This window comes from Cebidichthys violaceus, unplaced genomic scaffold (assembly GCF_023349555.1).
Source record: "Cebidichthys violaceus isolate CVI_PGR_0920_01 unplaced genomic scaffold, fCebVio1.0.p SCAF_12, whole genome shotgun sequence".
Taxonomy (NCBI): Eukaryota; Metazoa; Chordata; class Actinopteri; order Perciformes; family Stichaeidae; genus Cebidichthys; species Cebidichthys violaceus.
In genome coordinates, this window is record NW_027176285.1 from 408,957 (window position 1) to 431,875 (window position 22,919).

General features: G+C 44.1%; 3 protein-coding genes across 3 annotated transcripts; 1 reads left to right on the forward strand and 2 right to left on the reverse strand.

Annotated features, from left to right (window-relative positions):
- Positions 1 to 1,191: 1,191 nt before the first annotated feature.
- Positions 1,192 to 11,742, forward strand: LOC137868802 (stromelysin-3-like). The gene is made up of 8 exons (XM_068705743.1): positions 1,192 to 1,348; positions 6,200 to 6,480; positions 7,576 to 7,719; positions 7,979 to 8,112; positions 8,692 to 8,906; positions 9,228 to 9,432; positions 9,673 to 9,933; positions 10,072 to 11,742. The coding sequence occupies exons 1-8, from the start codon at positions 1,238 to 1,240 to the stop codon at positions 10,197 to 10,199; spliced, it is 1,479 nt and encodes a 492-aa protein (XP_068561844.1). The 5' UTR covers positions 1,192 to 1,237; the 3' UTR covers positions 10,200 to 11,742.
- A 683-nt stretch (positions 11,743 to 12,425) lies between these two features.
- On the reverse strand, positions 12,426 to 16,877 carry smarcb1b (SWI/SNF related, matrix associated, actin dependent regulator of chromatin, subfamily b, member 1b). The gene is made up of 9 exons (XM_068705745.1): positions 16,738 to 16,877; positions 15,954 to 16,065; positions 15,472 to 15,580; positions 14,966 to 15,103; positions 14,575 to 14,702; positions 14,280 to 14,446; positions 13,900 to 14,090; positions 13,627 to 13,758; positions 12,426 to 13,467 (listed from the first exon to the last, which is right to left on the reverse strand). Exons 1-9 carry the CDS (start codon positions 16,825 to 16,827, stop codon positions 13,428 to 13,430), a joined length of 1,107 nt encoding a protein of 368 aa, XP_068561846.1. The 5' UTR covers positions 16,828 to 16,877; the 3' UTR covers positions 12,426 to 13,427.
- A 1,753-nt stretch (positions 16,878 to 18,630) lies between these two features.
- derl2 (derlin 2) lies at positions 18,631 to 22,918 on the reverse strand. Its single transcript, XM_068705748.1, has 7 exons — positions 22,790 to 22,918; positions 21,569 to 21,634; positions 20,956 to 21,029; positions 20,631 to 20,724; positions 20,095 to 20,290; positions 19,921 to 20,011; positions 18,631 to 19,589 (listed from the first exon to the last, which is right to left on the reverse strand). The coding sequence occupies exons 1-7, from the start codon at positions 22,880 to 22,882 to the stop codon at positions 19,484 to 19,486; spliced, it is 720 nt and encodes a 239-aa protein (XP_068561849.1). The 5' UTR covers positions 22,883 to 22,918; the 3' UTR covers positions 18,631 to 19,483.
- Between the last annotated feature and the right edge of the window lies 1 nt (position 22,919).

The following is a 22,919-nucleotide window of genomic DNA, read 5'->3' on the forward strand; positions in this document are numbered from 1 at the left end:
CGAGGAGAGAGGAGAGAGGAGAGATGCCATGAGCGAGGAACCACGAGAACAGGCTTCCAGGAAGTGCTTTAACGTCGGACACGCCCCCTCATTGTTCATCTGTTATGTGATTGGACGCTGCAGCTGATCGGACTGATACGATTTGTTTCAACATGTAAACAGTGAAGACGGATCAGATTAAACTCAAGTTTATATTTGATATGTTTAAATATATCTTCATTGTAGTCTGAACAACAAAAGGATCACAAACAACTTTCTTCATTTGTTAGAAAGATTTGTCTTTTCATGATCTGATATTTCCTTCAATAACTTTTATTCTTTAATTTTAAGTTTGAAATATTCACACAAAAAAGTTAATTTAGTTTTTTCACTATATATTTTATTGTAGTTAATGCATTTGTATGTATTTATTTATACTGACAGCTCATAAAAAACTTGCTATAGTTAAAGTTGAACATTTCATTATTCTCTCTACATCATTCTGTAAATCAAAAGAACAGATAACTTTGATAAAATGTTTGTCACAGATAAAAACATTATGACGAACAGTTCAATAAAATATTTGACAAAAAGTGAACATTATGTCCATAAATTAGCAGTCTCTCCGCATACTGACACTGCAGTGTAGCCGAGAATCTGTTCATGCAGCGAATCGCCAAGAGAAGCAGTCAGGACAGAAGAGAACAGACCTCGACGTGACACCGGTGTGCAAGGCAAAATGACATCAGACAGAACTGTCTAGTCAGTCCCTCTGTTTCCACCAGGAGCAGGCTCACCTGGACCCCAAAGGTCTGGACTGCTGGACCCCAAAGGTCGTCTGGACCCCAAAGGTCTGGACCCCAAAGGTCTGGGTCCCGGGTAATAAGAACATGTCACGGTACGGCAAACTGTAGAAAGTGGAAATACACCCCGAGCACTGAATGTAACTAAGTATATTTACTCAAGTAGCCTACTGTGCTGAAGTCAGATTTGAGGAAGCCTACTTCTAGCCCTACTTTGCTCGAGTATTTCTAATACTCTATACTTCTACTCCATTACATTTCACTCCATACGCCTCCTCCTTCACTCCTTCATCCATCCTCGTGCGTTCGGAGTGAAAGGGGTTAAATCACGTGTGTGGTGCACAGCTTTTGGGAGCTCGTAAGAAGTGTCATTAGAGGAGGACAGAGACGTCACCGCGCTACACAGCGTCCCGTTCCGCTCACACCGGTACTCTAGCGTCCCGTACGAGAACACGATGCGGACTGTGTCCGTCCTGTTTTGCGGCATCTTGCCTTTGCACCTTTTCCTCTGCGTTAATTGTCTGCCGGTCCGCGGGCGGCCAGCCAGCAGGTCCAAGCAGCCACAGGTGAGTCAAACACGGACACCTGAGCTTTAAGCAGAGGTAGCGAGTTGGACAGGAAACCTTATTATGCATGTGAAGAACACACGATGCTGAGCAGGCAGGGACAAAACAGGAGGTAGTGTGTGTGTGTGTGTGTGTGTGTGTGTGTGTGTGTGTGTGTGTGTGTGTGTGTGTGTGTGTGTGTTTGTGTGAGACAAGAGAGATGGAGTTCAAGACAAAGAATTGTGTGTCGGTGAACGTGTTTCATGTAATTCAGTGTCAGTAAAGCCTAGCTGTATGTTTCATGACATATTCCTCATAAAACCATCAGTGTTGAAGATGAAGTGAATTGTTACATTAGAAGAGCTGCACAAGTAGTCTGCTGTCTATATACTGCAGCTGCTTTTGTTCTCCAACATGAAATATGAGATATGTACAATCATGAATCACCCTGGAAGCTCACTGGTCCTGCAGTTGTTATACATGTTTAATCCATTTGAGGACGAGTGTGGCTGAGATACTGTATTCTAATGGAAAGGGATTTTAGTTATAGAATCAAAACTCTCTTTTCATAATGAGGCATCATGTTATGTCATTGTACTGTATGCAGACGGAACAGCTGCAGGCCTGCTCTGCACTCTCGTTGTCAACAGCGTGAGTGAGAGAGTCAGATTAAGCAGGCAGAGGCAAGTCATCTGGCAACTGGTGGTGGTTAGAAAACTCTGCTTGTTTGCTGACTCAGACGAACCGGAGAACACAGCAGACAGATTAGAGCTGAGTGTCTGCAGAAAACAACCAAACAGCACCATAGTACAGCAGTATCAGACACTGCTCTTCATGATATAATCCTCGACTTTATTAGCCAATCTTCCTAACATGCAGTGGAACCCTGACAACATGTGTGGGCATTAAGCCGCTCCATCAAACACTGTTTTCATTTTAGTCGATTCATTTTCGGCCATTCAGCCTTTAATATTGACAGGATAGACTGGAGAGGAACCGACAGAGAGGGTCACAGGTCGGATTCTGACCCGGTATTTGGTGTGGCTGCTCTACCAGCTGACCTGGCACCGCCACAACAAAATGTCTTGATAGATGACTGACTTCTGTTCACTTTAGTTTGGGCTGCATGAGTTTGTTCATCCGCATACTCAACATTCAGCGGTAGAAAGTGACTCAGCATTATTCAAGTAGTACACTCAAGTACTGCAGTAATGAAGTCCTTGAACTTTACTTGGGTATTTCCATTTTCTGCTACTTCTACTCCACTACACTTCAGTGTGAAATACTTTACTCTTTACTCTGTGAATATCATTATAATCTTAAAGTTACTTTGATGTCTCAGTATCAGAGAGACGATGGTCCATTTCTATATAGTTCTTCTTCATGCTCGTCATCGGTGACACCGGTTCACATTCTGGTGAAATCAGATCAAATCAAGCAGAAACCCCTTCAGTAGAGACCGGTCCACCGTGGACAGACCCAGACCCTCAAGCAGAGACCGGTCCACCGTGGACAGACCCAGATCCTCCAGTAGAGACCAGTCCAGCGTGGACAGACCCAGATCCTCCAGCAGAGACCGGTCCACCGTGGACAGACCCAGATCCTCCAGTAGAGACCGGTCCACCGTGGACAGACCCAGACCCTCAAGCAGAGACCGGTCCACCGTGGACAGACCCAGATCCTCCAGTAGAGACCAGTCCAGCGTGGACAGACCCAGATCCTCCAGCAGAGACCGGTCCACCGTGGACAGACCCAGATCCTCCAGTAGAGACCAGTCCAGCGTGGACAGACCCAGATCCTCCAGCAGAGACCGGTCCACCGTGGACAGACCCAGATCCTCCAGTAGAGACCGGTCCACCGTGGACAGACCCAGACCCGGCTTTGCTGCTGCCTATGACCTGCAGGCGGGAGGAGGAGAGCTCAACACCCAGCAGCAGAGTCTCCTCAAGACGAGACACTTGAAGATGTCACCTTGGGCTCTGAAAAACTAAATGCGGAACTTGCACTTTCAATACTTTTACATCGTGGTACTTGTACTTTTACTTAAGTGAAGGACGTAATACTTCTTGGCCCACTGTCAACAGTATTTCACAAGTGTACGTTATGTCGAAAAAAATGCACCAATACTGACGACGGCTATCGATATCGCCAGTCACTGACACACAGAGAGACACACAGTGTCATCAAACAGCAGTGTTTAAGCTCAGGTATCAGGACGGAGAAGAGGGTTAGTGAGAGATGTTTACAGCGGAGGATCAGTCTGTCATCTCCATTCAAGCTAATCCTCTTTATCCTGCAGATACTGAGCATGAAACAAAGAATGCCTGCTGATGTCTGTGACTCGTTGCGGTTAAATATTTACCCTTGAGAGATTTCTTTTTTTGTGTGGAATTAGATCTTCTCATATTTGTAGGGTGATGAATCAGGGAGTCATATCAGATTTTGCTCAGTTTTTTGTAATTGTAAGTTGTAAAGTTAGTCATCGTAGTAATGTCAGATCAGCATCCTTGAAATCCTTTCATAACACGCTCCCTGTGTAATGTGGCAGACGGCCTGACTGAACAGGGAATTTCCAGACATCTGCTTACTGTGTGTGATGCAGCTTTGCTGAGGTTTTCAGAATAGAATTGTGTGTGTGTGTGTGTGTGTGTGTGTGTGTGTGTGTGTGTGTGTGTGTGTGTGTGTGTGTGTGTGTGTGTGTGTGTGTTTGTGCGGTGCACATTTTTTCAGTCATGTGCATGTTCCTACCTGCATGCACACATTATATTTCCATGTTTGTAACAGATGTAACCAATGCCACCTATTAGATGAAACAATGCTCCTCTGTGTAGACGGGCTCACCGCTTCTTTTGGGTTGAAGCTCGGGCTTCTTTGGGGCGGGATGCAGCAACACAGGGTCCTGTGGTGACATGTTAGCTCCATCGCCAGGATTCCCCCAACATACACAAAGCTTTGTCTCAATTGCATGTGAAGCTTTGTGTTTGTATACTTTATGAAAACTTGCTTCTTGCCCACACACCTGCCATCGTTCTGTCACTCACTGAGCTGCGGCCTCAATTTGATAAAAGTGGTTAAAACCTCTTCAGTCCTGAGTCCAGTCGTGCAGACGTTGAAGACTTCCAAGTCAAGCAATCACTTCATCATCATCTTTCATGCAAAAATGCCCCCAAAGTGTCATCTCATTGGGAATATCTGCTGCTTTGTCTCATTAGTGCTAATAGTGCTAACTAGTGCTAATAGTACTAACTAGTGCTGGGCCGGTATACCGGTTTTAATTTCCTGTATGATATTCATTTTTCATACACCGTCAGAGCCGAAACAACTGCTGTAACTCTTCTACAGGCAGCAAAATATATTGTTCTCATGAACAGCGCTACGGCCGGAGCTAACGCTAGTTGTGTGTTGAGAGGAACCCTAATCATGGTTATAACTTTATAACACAACAATTAATAACCCACAACTAACGCTCTTTAACAGGGAAACACCACGACACATATACACACACATATATATATATATATATATATATATATATATATATATATATATATATATATATATATATATGTACTGTATATATACTGCTGAATGGATTGAGCTTTTCATTTTAAACGTGGCCCATTAATTACCCGTCTTAAAGCAGTAAACCTCTCGTCTCTGCTCTTGACAGCTTAATGAACGGTGGATTTGGCCCAGATGACACACCTACACTCATTCCTGAGATCCTTTTACATCAGAGCTCTACAAGCTCTGCTTAAGCCTGACAGTCCTGCTTTTGATTCTAATTCACTTTACAATCATAATTGTAATACGTCTAATGTATTGATCAATCACTTATTTAATCTATAAAGTAGACTTGAATTAAACTCGACACTGATGGGAGGGACTCACATGATTTAAGAAACATCAAAGGTAATGAATTAGTGATTCGTTCTTCTGCAGAGCAGTGTAGTTCTGACTTCAGGCACCAGTCTAAGTCGTGCCACAGATACGGATGTATTCGGGTGTATTCTTCCGGTTCCATTCTGTCTTTCATTGCTTCATACATAACATTGAACATATTAATACATAGACTGCCATTTTCCCTCCTGCTGCTCTCAAAGCGAGCTGTAACCTCACCTCTGTTGAAGAAAAACTCATTCATAATCACAGATCAATGTCTAATCTTCCTCCTCTGAGAAAAGTACTTGAAACAATAGTTAAAAAAACAACAATAAATTCACAATATATGTTATCCATACCAAACTGGTTTCAGAGCCAATCATAGGAGCGAAACAAACCGCCGCAGATGTTTCACCTGTCGGTCGTTGCTGTGGTGTGCTTGGGAAGCAGCTGGATTCCTTTGACAACAACTAGTGACTGATGATAGAATGTGTCAACTGTTGGTCTCTTTCTTGTTGACCTTGGGAAAAAAGAAGACTAGAAATAGTAATACAAGACGAGGACGCACCATCCCCACAACTCACCCAATCATTTCCACTGTGTCCACAGCAGTGGGTACTGGTCCAGCTTGTTGTCTTTTTAAAAATGGCCTACTCAGCGACTGTGAAGCTGAACTGTACCAACAATCATAGGCTAACGGGACAGCTGACCTTGTTGACTCCGATTGTCAAATCAGCAAAACACAACCGGACTGTACCAGCGAGTCACTGACGTCACCGTGTGAGGAGGAAGGGTTGTGGTGCCACCAGCAGACCGTGACCCGGAGGAGGCTCGGCCTTTGGTACAGCTGACAGCCTGCAAGACGGCACCATCAGCAGACACATGGAAATTGCAATGTTCAGTTGTAAAATGAACAGGATATATTATTACTTATCATGGCTGATAAAGTCTCTGTTTCTGTGTAATGACCTAATGACTGTGTGTTTAAAGGTGTGGCCTCACAGCAGCAGTCACGACCTGAAGAAGAGGGGGAAACACGAACAGAACACGCTGAACGAAGAGGACCATCTAAAGTCTGTACTGGCATCCAAAAATGACAGCGAGTTCTGGAAGCGTCCTCGCTGTGGAGTCCCAGACTATCCCACCTTAACGCAGGTTGGCCTGTCGTACTATAACCTGAAGGAGAAGAGGGGAGGTCTACGAGCTCACCAGCGCAGGAAGAGATTTGCTCTGTTTGGAGGGCGCTGGGAGAAGACGGACCTCACGTACAAGTAAGAAACACAAAAGTTCTGTTTGTCAGCACGCCGTCTTCTCTCCTGAATGTCTGGCTGTGTAGACCCCATGAGGAGGAGGTTGCAGCTCCTCTAAGTTTGAGAGGCAGAAGGAAGAGCAGAAAATAAAAAAGAGTAATTTGTTGAAATAAATCATTAACTTCTTCATGTATGGTTGGATGGCTGCTCGCTGCTGATCATCGACCTGGCCTTGGGGTTCACATCTGAAGCCGCTGGTCGCTTGCAGCAGTTGAATCAGGGAACATGCTGGGGAACCCAGACCCCGACTTATACTGTCAGGTTTTCACAGCTTGGTGGAGTACCATCCCATCCGGCCACCACAGCCTCCCTGCCTTTTACCTGAGCTCCTGGTGAACAAAGCCCCAACGTTTACCACAGCCGGCCTCTAGTCACTCTACACACCGTTGGCCCGTCAGAATCACAAGGCCCGACAACTCACCTATTTGCACTGACATTTGAAGGACAAATGCAGAATATTAGACACCAAACATCTTTAATATGTATTGCGTGAGTAGGGCTTATGAAGCCAGTGAGCTTTAAACACTGCGTCACCTACACCAGTGTGGTGTTATCAATGTATCCAAGACATCAACTGAAACTATTGGCGGTTCTGTTTAGGCCAGCAGAGAAGGCTTAGCTGTCCTGACGGCCCTCCTCTGGGTTATCCACTGTTCATTTTTCCTTACCCAGCAGCAGCACACCCAGCGTACGTGTGCTCGGTGTGCTCGGTGTGCTCGGTGTTGAAGTCAGTGTACCTTTGAGATGAAAGTCTCATTTTACTGAATTGACATTTCATATTTCCATCATCTACATATTGAATGTTCTGGCTCCCTGTTGCTCAGTTTTGGATACAGTTAATTTACATAATAAATGATTACCTTGTAATAATAATAATGATAATAGCTGATTGATGATTCTTCCTCTGCATTATCAACCTATCAACTCTACTGTTGCAGAATGAGTAACAGTCCAAAGTCAGCTGTATGAGATTATAGGATGCAAATACTTATAGGGTGTGTGTGTGTGTGTGTGTGTGTGTGTGTGTGTGTGTGTGTGTGTGTGTGCGTCCAATAGGATCGTGCGTTTCCCCTGGCAGATGAGTGAGGGCAAAGTGCGGCGCGTCCTCCAGGAGGCCTTTGGAGTGTGGAGTGCAGTGACTCCTTTGACGTTCAGAGAGGTCACCGCTGAGGAAGCTGACATCATCATTGACTTCAACAGGTAAGAAAGGTGCGCCAGCAGGGAACGCAGCTCACAGTGACGAGGTTAACAGGAACCATCACACAATGTGTTTGGTTGTGCCCAGTGAGGAGAGTGTATGCGGTCGCCTAGAGAAGAAGCACTTCCAGTTGAAAATATTTGAACTTTTTAGAAAAGCGCTGGTGACACGGAGAAGCTTGATCCGTCTGTCTATCCTGAGCTGTGTATGTTATGTTACGTATTACATTGCTTGTGTACAATAAAAGAAGTGCTTGTGTAGGTACTGGCATGGCGACAGCTTACCATTCGATGGTCCTGGAGGAATCCTCGCCCACGCCTTTTTCCCCAGGACCAACCGAGAGGGAGAAGTTCACTTTGACTATGACGAGAGCTGGACAGTGGGCAACACTGTGGGTGAGTTCGTCTGAAATAACCCAAAGTAAATGGAGATCTAGTTCTATGTTCTGCCTGTTCACACCTACACCTCAGACCAGAACCTCCATCTCCACCTCATTACTTATTAAGAACAGTTGCTTGTAGATGGTTTCAGATAATAAGAGGTGTTCCACAAGGATTGGTTCTGGGCCCTGTCCTGTTTACAATTTATGTTAACAATATTGTCTCTTGTTTTTTCTAGAGCAAGAAATATTGCTTATTCACACTGAATGGTAGCAATATTGAATATTGGACAATCTGCCTTTGGTTTTTGTGCACCAAACACATGGAATTATCTGCAACACATTCTCAAGATTGTCACTGTCACTGTCACTGTCACTCCTCCTGGACAGTTCAAGACGATGATCTGAAACCACTTTAGCTCAATGTGCAACTGTTTTGTTTTCAGTAATGATCTGTAATGAATAAACTAATGTTGAACAACCTCGTTTAAAAACTGCACATCACTTGTGTTCCTCATCTGATTCCAGACAGAGTCACAGATTCCACCACTTACTTTAGTGTCACTGTCCCTTTATGCTCTGCTGTCATGTTTAGGCACTGATCTCGCTCAGGTGGCAGTTCATGAGTTTGGCCATGTCCTTGGCCTGCAGCACTCCCTGGAGCCTGACGCTGTGATGTGTCCTTTCTACAGTGACTCCTACCCTCTGCAGCTCAGCGAGGACGACAAGAGGGGCATCCAGTATCTATACGGCCCCCCTCTGCTGGCACAGCCCGAGGTGACGGAGACCAATGAGATTGACGTTGGAATGGTGAGACAATAATAGTGGATGCACCTTAGGCCCGTCCCGAATATTATGGTATCGTACGATGTATGAATGTGACCCCGAACGACTTTACATTACCAGCTTAGGCTGTTCAGAGCCTAAGCTCCAGCAGTAAGCACAACCTCTTACTGTATATGAGTGTACAGACAGAACGCACACAGCTCCCATCACAATGTTCTGGAAACTTCTTCTGTTCAGTAGTAACCTCCAACAAAGTTGACAGGATGGGCCTAATGGATTCTTGTATTGAATGCACACATTAGTCCACAGACAAATCCTTCTGCTGTGTTTGTTGTTGTTCTGCAGCCAGACGCCTGCAGAACAAACTTCGATGCCGTGTCCATGATCAGAGGAGAGCTGTTCTTCTTCAAGTCTCGGCATGTTTGGCGTATCCGTGATGGGCGGCTACAAGCCGGCTACCCAGCCCTGGCTTCACGCCACTGGAGAGGCATTCCTGACCGTATCGATGCTGCGTATGAGGACACGTCTGGCAACATCTGGTTCTTCCAAGGTTAGTCATACAGAAGCCAACTTGAGCGGTGTAGCGGCAGCAGCACAACGTTTGCTGCTTTGGTGGGCAGTCGGAGCATTCCCTTTGAACGCTCCGACTCCGAATAACAATAATCATATTCTCTGGTATTGCTAGAGAAGTGAGCTGCGTGTTTTGTCCTGAATATGTAAAGAGGATATTGACAGTAGTCTATGACACATACGGTCTGATTTTGGGTTTATCTCTGTCGTTCTACCACAGGTGACAGCTACTGGGTGTTTGATGCTGAGAGGAAGATTACAGGCCCAGATTCAGTGCGACAGTTGGGTCTTCCTGTCACAGACATCCAAGCGGCTTTGAAGTGGGAAGAGGACCGCGTCGAGAAAGTCTACATCTTCAAGATGGCTTCCTACTGGCCCTTCGATCCTCAAGTGAACCGAATAGATGACGTTCATCCTCGCAGCGTGCACAAGTGGGGAGGAGTGCCCGGCCATATTGACGCAGCCTTCCGGGACCTATATGGTGAGAACAGGGACCAGGAAAAGGCTACATCTGAACCTCGCATCATTTCCTTTGCCTCTGGCCTAGTGACTGGTAGCAGTCCTCAGCTGACCTCTGCCTTCTTTCAGCTGACCTCTGCCTTCTCTCGCCCTCTGACAGGCTACGCCAACTTCCTGAGTGGGCTGCACTACTGGAAGTTTGACCCCGTGGCGCTGAAGGTGCTGGAAGGCTACCCCCGCAGCATCGGCATGGATTTCTTTGGCTGTTCTGCCTCTCTGTCTGAATGAGTCCACACACATGCATCTATGAAGGTGTGAACAGCAGTGGATGGATTGTTCCTCTTAACTCCCCGTACAGAACATTCTAGATATTTGGGAAATAAACGTAAGACTGATGTATTTCATTAAGACACCTCAAAACCCAGATAAATACAAATCACTGCCGGCTGCACCACATTTCTTTAAATTTGCATATGCGTTGTAATGGTTGTGTAATGACCCAGTGCCTTATCTTCACCCCTTCACTATCACCATGGTTTACCATTTCACTGTTTTCTCCCTCGGCGTTACACACAGAAGAGGACTGTGCCGTTTTGGAGACGTACGATTTACCTCTGGCCTTACACATCTACACATCTACATACCTACACATCTACATACCTACACATCTACATATCTACATACCTACACATCTACATATCTACATATCTACACATCTACACACCTACATACCTTCATATCTACATATCTACACATCTACATATCTACACATCTACACATCTACATACCTACACATCTACATACCTACACATCTACATATCTACACATCTACACACCTTCATATCTACATATCTACACATCTACACATCTACATATCTACATACCTACACATCTACATATCTACATATCTACACATCTACACACCTACATACCTTCATATCTACATATCTACACATCTACATATCTACATACCTACACATCTACATATCTACACATCTACACACCTTCATATCTACACATCTACATATCTACATACCTACACATCTACACACCTACACATCTACATACCTTCATATCTACATTTCTACACATCTACATATCTACATATCTCTGTCTTTTTGTAAATTCTGAAACCACTTGATCTGATCTGTGCTTTGACCGTTTCCTCAGCTTCTTTGATTTGAGTCGCTACGTCGTTCTGTTGCCACCTCAACAGAAACAGGAGCCTGGTGTCTGTTGACAGTGAATTGGTCATGTTTGTTTCTCTACATTACTGCATGTGAATGAATGAAACGGTGTACGTCTTTGAATATTGAAGGTGCTATTTAAAGTTCTTCAGGCAAGGTCAACCGGTACCTCATGCATTACACACATCTTCAGTTTTCACTGTTCAACGTATTCACTTTGTGGATACAGCGGTCATGGTATCTGTGGAAGAGCTTCGTCTCAGTTCTCTGTTTTTGTCTTCATTCAGAGTCTGGATCACTTGAAGAAGACACATGATGATGATGACCACATGATGATGTTTTCATAATGTGTTTCTATCCTGACCAGAGACATGAGATGGAGCTCCTCTATGTTTGACTCACTGTATCATGTGTTTATGGATATTATATTTGGTTATTTGTATTCAAGGTGTTACTGTTTGTAATCAGTGCAGGACACAGATTACTGTGTTGAGGTTGTGGTTTTAAAGTGTCCTGACAGAAACCTTTAAGATCTATTTTGATGTTCTTCACACATAAACTAATCCGTTTGCCTTTATATTCAACTGTGTCAGTCAGAATATGTATTTGATATGTGAATAAATTGGTTTATTTTTTTTGTTACAATAAAAACAGCTTTTACTATTTCTGCCAGTAATATATTACATGTCAGCAACTTTCACTTAGAGCAGGTTTTGACCAATGAGCTGCTCCTCCTCAGGAGAGACGTGAGCAGAGAGACGTGAGCTAAGAGGGACGGGTGGAGAGAGACGTGAGCTGAGAGGGACGGCTGGAGAGAGACGTGAGCTGAGAGGGACGGGTGGAGAGAGACGTGAGCTGAGAGGGACGGGTGGAGAGCCGCTGGTACCGACCCGAACGCTTAGAAGAAGTGACCGTCGCGTCCAGATATTCATCTCTTAGCTCGTCGCTCCGCCGTGTGGCTGGAAGTCTGTCGCGCTGGAGAGCATTTCTACGTTTGTTCTTTTAAGAACAGTTTAATATGAATGTGTGTATAGTTACACCGCTATAAACAAGTAATAACCGTAGCTGTGGCGTCACAGTGAGGATATTAGGAGGAGGTTCAGCACTGAAGGCCCAGCTATGAAACACACGGCCCGCCACTGATAGTGGCCCAGCAGAACTTTTTCTGGTCTGTTCACCAACAAGGTAACTAACTCCATGTGTTGACAATAAATTACTCTGAGGACTTCACACATACCATGTAAATCTGTACCTTTTATGTAAAGTTATTCATCTCATTAGCACAATATAATGTACAAATACATAAATACACAGGTTAACAAAACAAGATATTTCCAACAAGTTCTCTTTATTGTTATTTTTCATATAAAAAACAAGTCCACTATAAAGGTAAAGCCATTTTACAAAAGAAGAGAACAAGAAGCGACGGTACATACGCTAACATAATTATCTGGAGTATGTTCAAGTTGAAAATCAGCGCTTTTAAAGACACCATTGGTTCTTGTCAGCTTGTATTTTTCCTCAGAAACACTCCCAGTAGAACGGAGGTTCCAGTCTGCCGACACTGGTGCAATGAGAGGCATAACAGGAACCATCAGTCCCTCATGCACAGGGACCAGTATGAACTACCGATGTGTTAGCATGCAGATGAACACTGGTGCACATAACGGATTGATTTGGTGAGTAAGATCAGAACCAGAGTCTACATGCAGAAACCAAACCAACTCTCTAATCGGCTGCAAACACTTGACAGCTTTGAGCCACTGCTGCTGTCTGAGCAGTACACACACACACACACACACACACACACACACACACACACACACACACACACACACACACACACACACACACACACACACAGTGTGGCTCACTCAGTGTGTGAGATCTACTGGCTTAAATCACTGCATCTTTCACAGGATTCTGCCATCATGACAGATTTAGTTTCTTGGCAGTCACACTGATGATGTCACACGAACATGCTCATATCGTGTTCATACAGACCTATTAAACACGTGTAGTGTGATATTGGGTGGTGTGTAACAGTGACGTATGTAAAGAGATGCTGCTCTGACTGAAGCATGGTGACGGTGGACTGTGTGGAGGAATGCCTGCATGTGTGTGTTGTGTTCAGTCAGTGAGGTGTTCATGGAGAAAGATTCACCTGCAGTCGTCCGTACAGGTGCTTCCTCAACGCGTGAAGGACGACCTGGTGTGTGTGTGTGTGTGTGTGTGTAACTCTGAGTATTTACTTGATTATTTCATAGTAACAGGAGTCTCCTGAAGACAAGCGTGTGTCTCCGTCTGTCTGATGCAGCTTCATGTCTTTCTACCAGGAGGGGGCGGTGTTGGCCAGTCGTCTCATACGCCTAGAAAAACACATTTCGCTCACGTTATTTCAAGAATTCTGCGGTATGTAACTACATACCTTAAATTGTTGCTTGTTGCCACAGCAATACCGTGCAGCAATAGGTACAATGGAGTAGATGTATCATTTTAAATGTATTCTATCTGTATCCGACTGTCACCTTGTGTTCCTGTCTTGGTCTCGGATCTTCTTCTCCATTTCGGCATCTGTGAGCGTCTCCAACAGGGGGCACCACTGGTCTGCATCGCCTGTGTTGCGGATGGCGATCTCTACAGTCGGGAGTGGGTTTTCACTGCGAGCACATGACAGTACTGACTCAGTCCAACATGACACACCAACGTACATCAAGTCAAACCTGTTCAATGCATTCTGTCTACCTTCATCATGGTGCGTTTAGACCACTGCTGACTGTGGAGCTGAGAGGCTGAGTTACCTGAAGGCGTAGGTCCTCTGGTGCCAGCTGAGCTGACCGCGGATGCTGTAGGCGATCGTGGTGACAAACTCTCCGCCCAGACCGAGCTCAGAGCACAGCTTCAGCGCAAATGACTCCGGAGAGTTCTCCCTCTCAGACATGTCCCACTCAAACTGGTCCACCAGAGAAATGTTCCCCACATGGATGTTCAGCTGAGGAACGGAGGAAAACAGCTTAATCCTCAAGCAGGAGGGTGGCAGTGATACTTGATTATTTGGAGTTCACAGTGAGTGAGAGCAGAACGAGATGAGCTCGTTTAAGTCAATAAAAGGAAGTGACCTATCAAACCCTGGTCTAGTATGTTCCTGCAAAGACACCTGTCCCTCTGGTTCAGAACGCACCTTGATGATGACTCTCTGGTCCGCCTGCTCCTCCAGTATGCTGTCAGTGGGGTAGGACTCGATCTGCTGACGAATGGCTGAGGCGATGGCGGGGACGAAGGCCAGAGGATTTAGGTCCAGATCATCACATAAAATCTCTGCAAACATCTCCGGGGTCATCAGTTTCTCTGCAGAGGGACGGATTGAGGAGGTTACAGAACATTTGAAAATGGAATAACTTGACATAACAGAAAAATGAAACAATAGACAATACTGTATGCTGGATGTTGGTAAGCTGGTTGACGGATGTATTAACCGTTCATGTTCCACGTGAAGGCATCTCGCAGCTTCTGTCCGTCAATCTCCATGTCTAGACGAATGGGAACCAGCGCCTCTACCTGGGCTGCGTTCTCATGGATCACTGCAGGGTCGTGGTCATCAAAGCTGAGCGAGACACAAGACACAGCGAACCTCAATGCTGCATTATTATCGTCTTCAAAAAAAGATGCAACGTGTAAGATTTTAACTGACGGAAGGTAAAGATATTAGTGTTGACAGGATATCAAGGGTGAAATGAGCCTCTCAGAGTTCCTCCTGACTTGAACAGCTAGGAGCTTCCTTCAGCCTGAGGATATATCGTTTCACAATACAACAGATGCAGAGCTTGTGCCACACAGTTGCACTTTGTTGTCGTCGAGCTTTCTTACCACAGAGGGAAGGTCCTTTTCTTGTCGCGGCCCATCCGGTTGCGGTTGATGGTGGTGGAGCAAGGCACGGCGTCGAGGTGGTGAGAGCTGTTGGGCAGCGTGGGGACCCACTGACTGCTCCTCTTTGCTTTCTGCTCCCTTATAGGAAGGGAAGGAAAACAAGGCTGACTCGGGTCGACAAAAAATGAAGTATTGGAATTCCATTCAACTGAGGGACTCATAAGAAACAGATCAAGACATCCTGACTTCTCTGACTGGCTCAGGCGTTCTGGTATCAATGTGTAGTCTCCAAGCCCAGGCTGACGTAACACCACCATGAATTCATCAGGATTATCGTCTGAGACTTTTTAATACTCATGTTATCTAACTATGGTACGGTATGGTTTCAGTGCTGTGAAAAGTATTTGGGGCTCATGTTCTGAGACCGAGGTGCATCTTGAATCACGTTCTTTTTGGGAAAACAACAACAACCAATGCTGAATGAGGCGTCATCTCACTGCAGTTACCTGAGGTAAGCCGGGGGCTCTGTGTTGATGGACACCGCCTTGTATTTCTCATCATTACCCTCGAAGATCTCCTCACATTCTGACGCCTTCAGCAGAGTCACGCTAGTGGCTGCAGACAGAAACACAGATGCATGTCAACTTCCACTCACATCTTAAATGCATTGAAAGAACCCATCAGGTAAAATGTTCCATGTCAGTGTTTTAGGATATACAGTATAGTATTGCTGCATGTTTTTAACTCATTCATATACTGTTGGTTAGTTTAATCTACAGCAATGCATCATATTCTATAAGACCATCAAATGTTTGCAGAAAGTACAACATGTACCTCTGAGAAGTAGTGGAGTAAAAAAACTAGTCTGACGGGTCAAATTAATTTTCCATCCAAACTTTGAATTGTTTATAGCTGCAACTATTAAATATAAACCGTATAAACAAACTAAGGACATCACAGACGAGTAATCCAAAATGACCCCACTCACCATGTGACGACGCTACGATCTTCTTCCTCTCCTCCACCGAGGCCAGCCTCCTCCACAGAGACGGATACCGTTTGTACAGAGAGCCTCTGAACATGCGCAGGTAGTTTCCAACCTGAGGAAGGAAGGCAGATCGTTTAGTAAACCAAAATGAAATAAAAACAAAAAGAGTTGTTTTAATGTTTGCACACGAGGCCTCATCATAAACTAACCATCCAGGTTCTGTGGTGCTACACGTTTCTCTCAGTGTCTCAAAGCCCAGACTAAGACCACGTACCACGTACCACGGGTAGACCTTCTTTAACACGCACTGTTGTGTGGACCTAGTCTAGTCTAACAGTGACGTAGAGGCGTCACTACTGTAGACACAACCATCATACATGGTTTAACTTTAGAATCGGTATGTTCAAATATCAGACGCTGATACAGGAGGGAGTTCACACGTTACTTAACGTTGATGTAACGTTAGTGATCTAACGTTAGTGATCTAACGTTACATCAACTAACGTAACACTAGACTAGAATGAATAGTTAACGTTACTGCAGGACAGCACAAGATATCGTGTTAATTGTTTATTTGGTTTTGAACACATTAATTATGTTTCATTTGTTGCCGGCCTTACTTTAGCCGATAATATCCCGTTCTTCGTTTTTAGGTATGTCTTTGTTTAGGAAACCATCAATGGGGCTGGTTAGCATGCTAGCATCAACTAGCCCGCATAATAGATAACTGAGGCTAACATTAGGGTACCGAGCTTCCAACGTAAATGAATAGATAGTCACATACCTCCGACCCAACCATGTAGAAGTCTCCATCTTGCTCTAACTGGAATTTAACTGGTTTCTGGCCAAACGTTTTACTAAGAGCCAACTGCATCTTCACGCAGTCAGTAAGCAGCTACTTCAAGCAGCTTTCTCTTCTCCAGGTGCGTTTGAAACCTGTGATAAAGATGGGAAATCAGGGGGTCCTCCTTGACAATTGTGTTTACTTCAGGTTTGTTTTACAATGTCGACCAAATAGGTGTATAACTGCATGAGGAGAAACCAAAATATACTAAGAATACAACCACTGCTGGACACGGTCCGCTTCAGAAAGTGTATTAACACACATCTGTGATGTGGATTTACAAGTCTTTGGTGAACTTTTTTTTTTAGAAAATCACGAACGCTGCATTGGTTTTACTCTTCGTTTCAAGGTAGAGGAACGATGTCCAAAGCCCACTACCGCCCCCTACTGGTCTAAAGTGAGACTAGATTTAACCCACGTTTATCCGCAAAGATTGTATTAAAATGGCTTTTTCATTTAATTAGGTGAACAGATGAAGCGCACATGTAGGAATTAGATGTAAGAATGTAAACGTTACACTGAAATAGTGCATTGTGTTGGTTATAACCTGGCTTTTTAAGTATGTGACAGTAAAATCCAACTGCATTTGTATAGCAGTTTTCTTAAGATTATTTCGAAGTGCAAAATACAACAGAATGACCCTATCAGTTGTAATACATTAAAAACTAGAACATTTCAGAAGAAATTTGGACCGTGTGGCTTCTACTGACCGAAGACGTCGCAATATACATGTATATACACGGCAATATTACCGGTAGTATCATTGAGGTTCAATTGAGATATCGCTTCTCTCTTTTCTGCATTTTAGATTCATACTCTTGGATTGAATCTTGTATTCGTGATGGACAGTCCACAAATCGCTATTGGAGATATATACCTTTGTTTGAGACACATTCAAACGTCCCTCATTCTGAGCTTCATGTTAAGATAGTTACTCCATGGGGCTTTTATTTTGAAAGGGTGGGACTGGGTGGGTGAGAGAGGGGGAGAGGAGACATGTTTGACACACATACAAAGAGGTTATTAAATGACGGGCTTCATCGCAAGCATTCCAGTTAGAATTCACTTTGTAGGGCTTTTATTTTGAAAGGGTGGGATTGAGAGGGGGAGAGGAGACAGAATCCTAATGTAACTGAATTGACTGAATATCTTGAAGTCGTGTGTGTGTGTGTGTGTGTGTGTGTGTGTGTGTGTGTGTTCATCAACAGCACTAATGAGCTCATATCGAGCACCTGCGTGTTAGAGGCTAATTAAGAAGCGTTAGACTACAGTGATTTCCAACAAAACTACCTGACAGACCTCTGCCCTTCATACCAAAACCACGAGTCCAATTAATACAATATGAGTTCCATGAGAGAAAGAAGACTCTGCTGAACGCTCCGATGTGGTTTTTATGTTTGTGGAGTTAAAAATGTGAGCTCCAGAGCAATATGCAAAACTGGTACTGTTTGCTTTCTTTGACAAATGAGTGGTCAGATTTAACATGGAGTCTAATGGAGCAGCTGGTTCATGTCGCTCTGCGGCTCTTTGTGTAAGTCTGTTGGATTCCATACACAGTTGTATAAACATGGTGTATAAAGAGTAAACATTGTGGGACTCGGCGCAATTTGTTTGTAAAAATCTCAATCATTTTCCTGCTCTGCTCCACTCTGACCGTGATGTCATCACTCTAGCACTTAACGAGCCGTGCAATACACACCCATTAGAAAATCTGAAATGGACCCAAAATGTTCCTGAAACTTAACCATATATATTTTTTGTTCACTCCAGTGCAAGCATAACTCAAAGTTTTTAAATCCTCCTAATTTGACATATGCATTTCACACTTCTTCATCTCATTAGCTTCTTTTATCTCTTCTCTAGAGCAACAAACAGGTCAAACATTCTCTACTGGGATTAATAATCCATTTCCCACAAACCAGGTCACATGGTAACAGTGAAAAAAACAAAACAAAATGTGTGCAAAATCTATAAAAAAAACAAAACAAAAGGGTCATCACAAACAATAACAGGCAAGAACCACCCTTTTCGTAGATGACATAACTACACATATCTGATTTAAGGCTGTTTGTATCAAATACAACGAAAGAAGTACAGCTGAGAAAACAACCTGAAGTTGAGAAAATAGTACAAATCTTGATCTTCATATCACAATGAGCTGCTGTGAGAACAGAGGATGCAATTACAAAACCCTTTCTATGGACAACAGATATTTGTGTGTAACAATTAGTCTGAGATGTTTTTGGCTTCAAGCAGAACTACAGAGCAAAGAGATGAATGTTTGCCACACACATTTATTTCTTTAAAAAGTGAAATGAGAAGAAGAATGCACTCGCCATCTGAATAAATTCATTTAGATATTTTACTGCTGTCATTGTTTTCTCTTTAATATGACAGTTGTTGTTTTTTTAGATCATCACCGGAGGCCAAAGGCTCACAATCCAGAGTTCCTTCAGAAGCTCGTTTCTCTCAAATAGTCTTAGAGCAAGGATCTCGCATCAAGAAGAGTTTCTGGGGATGATATAAGCCCATACACAAAGACAACAGACGTCATCTCTATATTTGGCGATCTTCATCCAGAACTAAACAAACAAGTCAAAAACAAAGACCATGTCCGTCCCCTTCATCTCTCTGAGGGAATGTCCTCGAAAGTGACCCGACAATCAGACACCATCTGTGGGGACATTTAACCTCCGAGGCGCTGTCCCTCTCCCCAGGCGAATCCTCCCGGGCGCTCCTCAGGCAAAGGGTTGTAGTTGGCGTCTTCCTCTGGTGTGTCAAACAGCATCTTTCTGTGGGAGGAGGAGGAGGAGGAGGAGGAGGAAGAGGAGGAAGAGGAGGAGGGATTTAAAGAGTTCTGACTGAACACCCGTGATCTAGTGCAGCCATCAAGCCAGAATATACTCTGTACACAAAGTGTCATTGCAGATGGCCATGAAACTCCCTAAGCAGGTTCAGGCTCCCCAGAGGAAGGACCCTTTTCGTTTTGGCTACTCTGCAAGCTTTCACACAGGTGAGGCTCTAACAATTCATTCATTCCTACACTTTCAAAAATTGTAGCATGTGTTGTATGTTGAATCGTTTAGGCTTTGGGCACAGATGTTAGAGAAAGCAGAAACTCACATGATAGACGGGGTCTTGAGCCACCTTCCACCACCTGGCTGGTTGGGGAAAACGTCCTCCAGAAAGAAGTACACATGACCAACAGCGATACCTCAAGAATGGTAAAAAACATTTTAGCACCAGCACCATTCATACTGTGCACCAACAACCACAGCGGCTGACGGAGATAGGTACCTAAAAGATCAACGATGATGGAGTTTCCGAGCAGAAGTGAGAATCCCATCAGCACCCAGGGGAGGAAGGGGGCCTGGAAATTCAGCAGGCCGAAGAAATTCATGCGAACGTTTGGATTTCGCCGACTCCACACGTACACCAGCATGATGGTGAAGGCTTGGCCCAGAAACACCAGACTTACAAAAGTGCCAAATATCTGACCCCTTGTTAAAGAACATGAAGTGATTATTGTGAGGACTGAGCCGTGCTGGTGCTACTCCACAAACACAGAGAGAGTCCGTCTGGATGAGAGGGACTCTGAACGAGCTGAACACACGTCCAAAGAACGCTCCCAGAACCTGAAGAACATCAACACATCACACACGTCTTCATCCGAAAAACAGTGAATGAATGAATAATACCAGTGTGCATGTAAACGTAGTCAATGTGGAGGTGAATAGAAGTAAAGCATGACTCACTGGTCACTGAACGCTTCACTACAGCCCTCATTATGTGGACATGGGAGTGATTCACCACGGATCACTAATGAAGGATACAGTCATCAGAAGGCCACCAAAGAGGAACATGAAGACAAAGTCAGCGGTGCGTCCCCTGAAGGAGCCCTCCTCCAGCATCCGGCAGTATCTATACCTGAACACCACCGGTTAAGGACTCGACACACAAACATTCCATCATCACTACAGAAACACCCATCTCACGTCTGACAGAGGGCATCTCCACCATGTGACACCACTCAAGAGGAGCGTTTTCTCATCCATCTCTGGAACCACACCGAGCCTTCCCCTGCCAAACAGGAAGCGTGCAAACACACTTCACACTTCACACGCTCCATGAAGCGAGACGGGGAACCGAGAAGGATACAGAAAAATCATATTGAACAGGAAATTGAAGCCAACTGGACCAAAAAACAGGAAGTTGGTTATTAGTCGCCATACCTACAAAAAGAAGAAGGCAACATTCAGCTGTGCATGAGACACACACAGAGTAAGACACACACAGAGTAAGACACACACAGGTCCAGGTCCTTAGATCAGAACATGTTCAACACCTGGTGGTAGAGGCTAGTCAGTCAACAGAGACCGGTCACATGACATGGAGGATTACTATAGACTCAGTCTGTATCACTTAGAACTCTCTCTGTTTGATCTACATCACGATGTGATTCACCACCGACAATCCAAGGAAATACAAGATGGATACGTTTGTTCTTATTTTGACTAAAAAATGATTCTAACAGATTAAATGTAACATTATTAACACCGATTTAACTTATTTATTCATCCTGTTTGTAGTCAAAAACACTTTTACTATGAAACAGAAGGAACATCATGTCTTCCTTTTGGGTTTTTCTAGAAGAAGAACACAGGACAGGTGATTTACAGACAACATGTGTGGCAGATAAATAAAGATATTCCATGTCACTGGACTGAACGACTCGGTTCACCCGAGTCCTCCTGAGGATCACATCACTCACCTGGTAATTCCTCAGAATCAAATCCGGATTGAAGTATAGCTGAAACGGTGTGATGATCTCTAGTTGCTGTGAGAGAAAGATGATGATGATGTTAAGATGAAGGATCCAGCTTTGACAAACATTGACATCTGACTGACTATATATATATATATATATATATATATATATATATATATATATATATATATATATATATATATATATATATATTCCTAGTCTCATTCCATTGCTTGTTGTGATTCGGTTAAATGATCCGTATCCTGGTGGAGCCGGATGAAGAAGCCAGTTTGTTCACAGAGGCGACTACTTTAAATGGAAATAGAGTTTATCTAAATACAGGTGAGTGACATACTCTGGTGAGTACACACTGGGTATGAAGTGTGTACAAGTACCTTCATTAACTAAATATTTGAAGGTGTGTTTATGCCAAAAAACAACTTGCTCGGCTTGTTGAGAAGGATCCTAAATAACGCTCCAAAGTTAGACTACATTGTGGCGAAGGAACCACTGGCATGACCCCTTGACCTCTCATCTCAAGATATCTGAATGAAAATGGTTCTATGGGTTCTAAAATGGTTCTATGGGTTCCCACAAGTCTGTTCCCACAGACATGCCCACTTCATGAGTAGATGTTACACACACACACACACACACACACACACACACCTTAGTCTCAATAGATTAATCTGTATTATTATTCAGTGGTAAATGAAAGACTAGTTAGTCTGCAGATTCAAATTTTACGCAAATATATGATCAGTTTTTATGATAGACAACACGTGACTAACAGCAGATGACATGTGTAACGACAATACATTGGTTTCCTGGATATATGTCATGGAATACGAACACATACACGTTATGTTTAGGCTGATTTTAATAGAAGTTTAGTGGAGCTAAATATATCGTACAGCAGCATCTGACGCTGTGAGGCTTCCGTAAACTGTCACCCGATAGAACCGCATCTTAACGGGCCCTCACACTTTAGGATCCCTTGTTAAAATCTAACAAACGCACCGGCCACAGGTAGCTACGCTCCTGTGTTCTCCTTAACTGTAATAAGAGAGCGAACATCCCGGACAACCGGATTCCGACACGTCTCCTCCTCACAGGTGCTACACCGTTAGCTAAACCGTCGAGCTAGCAGCAGAGTAACGACGTTACGTGAGCTATTTTAAGCCACAACCAGCTGTGCCCGGTGAACGCGTGAATGTTTCTCACCACTGCGGCGGTTGTGAGGACGCAGGCGGTCGTGTATGCCCTGGTAACAACAGGAATCTGTAGGTACTCCTGTTGTAGTGTCTGGTAAGCCATTTTGGACACACTGGAAGCTTCCGGCACTTTGTTGACA

Excerpts from the sequence above, each read along its gene's own strand:
- LOC137868802 (XM_068705743.1), top strand. The coding sequence starts at position 1,238 with ATGCGGACTGTGTCCGTCCTGTTTTGCGGCATCTTGCCTTTGCACCTT. Across the intron at positions 8,907-9,227 it reads ATGAGATTGACGTTGGAATG|CCAGACGCCTGCAGAACAAA; the intron begins GTGAGACAATAA and ends GTTGTTCTGCAG. Across the intron at positions 9,934-10,071 it reads AGCCTTCCGGGACCTATATG|GCTACGCCAACTTCCTGAGT; the intron begins GTGAGAACAGGG and ends GCCCTCTGACAG.
- smarcb1b (XM_068705745.1), bottom strand. The coding sequence starts at position 16,827 with ATGCAGTTGGCTCTTAGTAAAACGTTTGGCCAGAAACCAGTTAAATTC. Across the intron at positions 14,703-14,965 it reads AAAAGGACCTTCCCTCTGTG|CTTTGATGACCACGACCCTG; the intron begins GTAAGAAAGCTC and ends TGTCTCGCTCAG. Across the intron at positions 13,468-13,626 it reads GACCAAGACAGGAACACAAG|GCGTATGAGACGACTGGCCA; the intron begins GTGACAGTCGGA and ends GTGTTTTTCTAG.
- derl2 (XM_068705748.1), bottom strand. The coding sequence starts at position 22,882 with ATGGCTTACCAGACACTACAACAGGAGTACCTACAGATTCCTGTTGTT. Across the intron at positions 20,725-20,955 it reads CTGTTCAATATGATTTTTCT|GTATAGATACTGCCGGATGC; the intron begins GTATCCTTCTCG and ends GGTGGTGTTCAG. Across the intron at positions 20,291-20,630 it reads TTGGTGGCCTTCTGATGACT|ATATTTGGCACTTTTGTAAG; the intron begins GTATCCTTCATT and ends ACAAGGGGTCAG.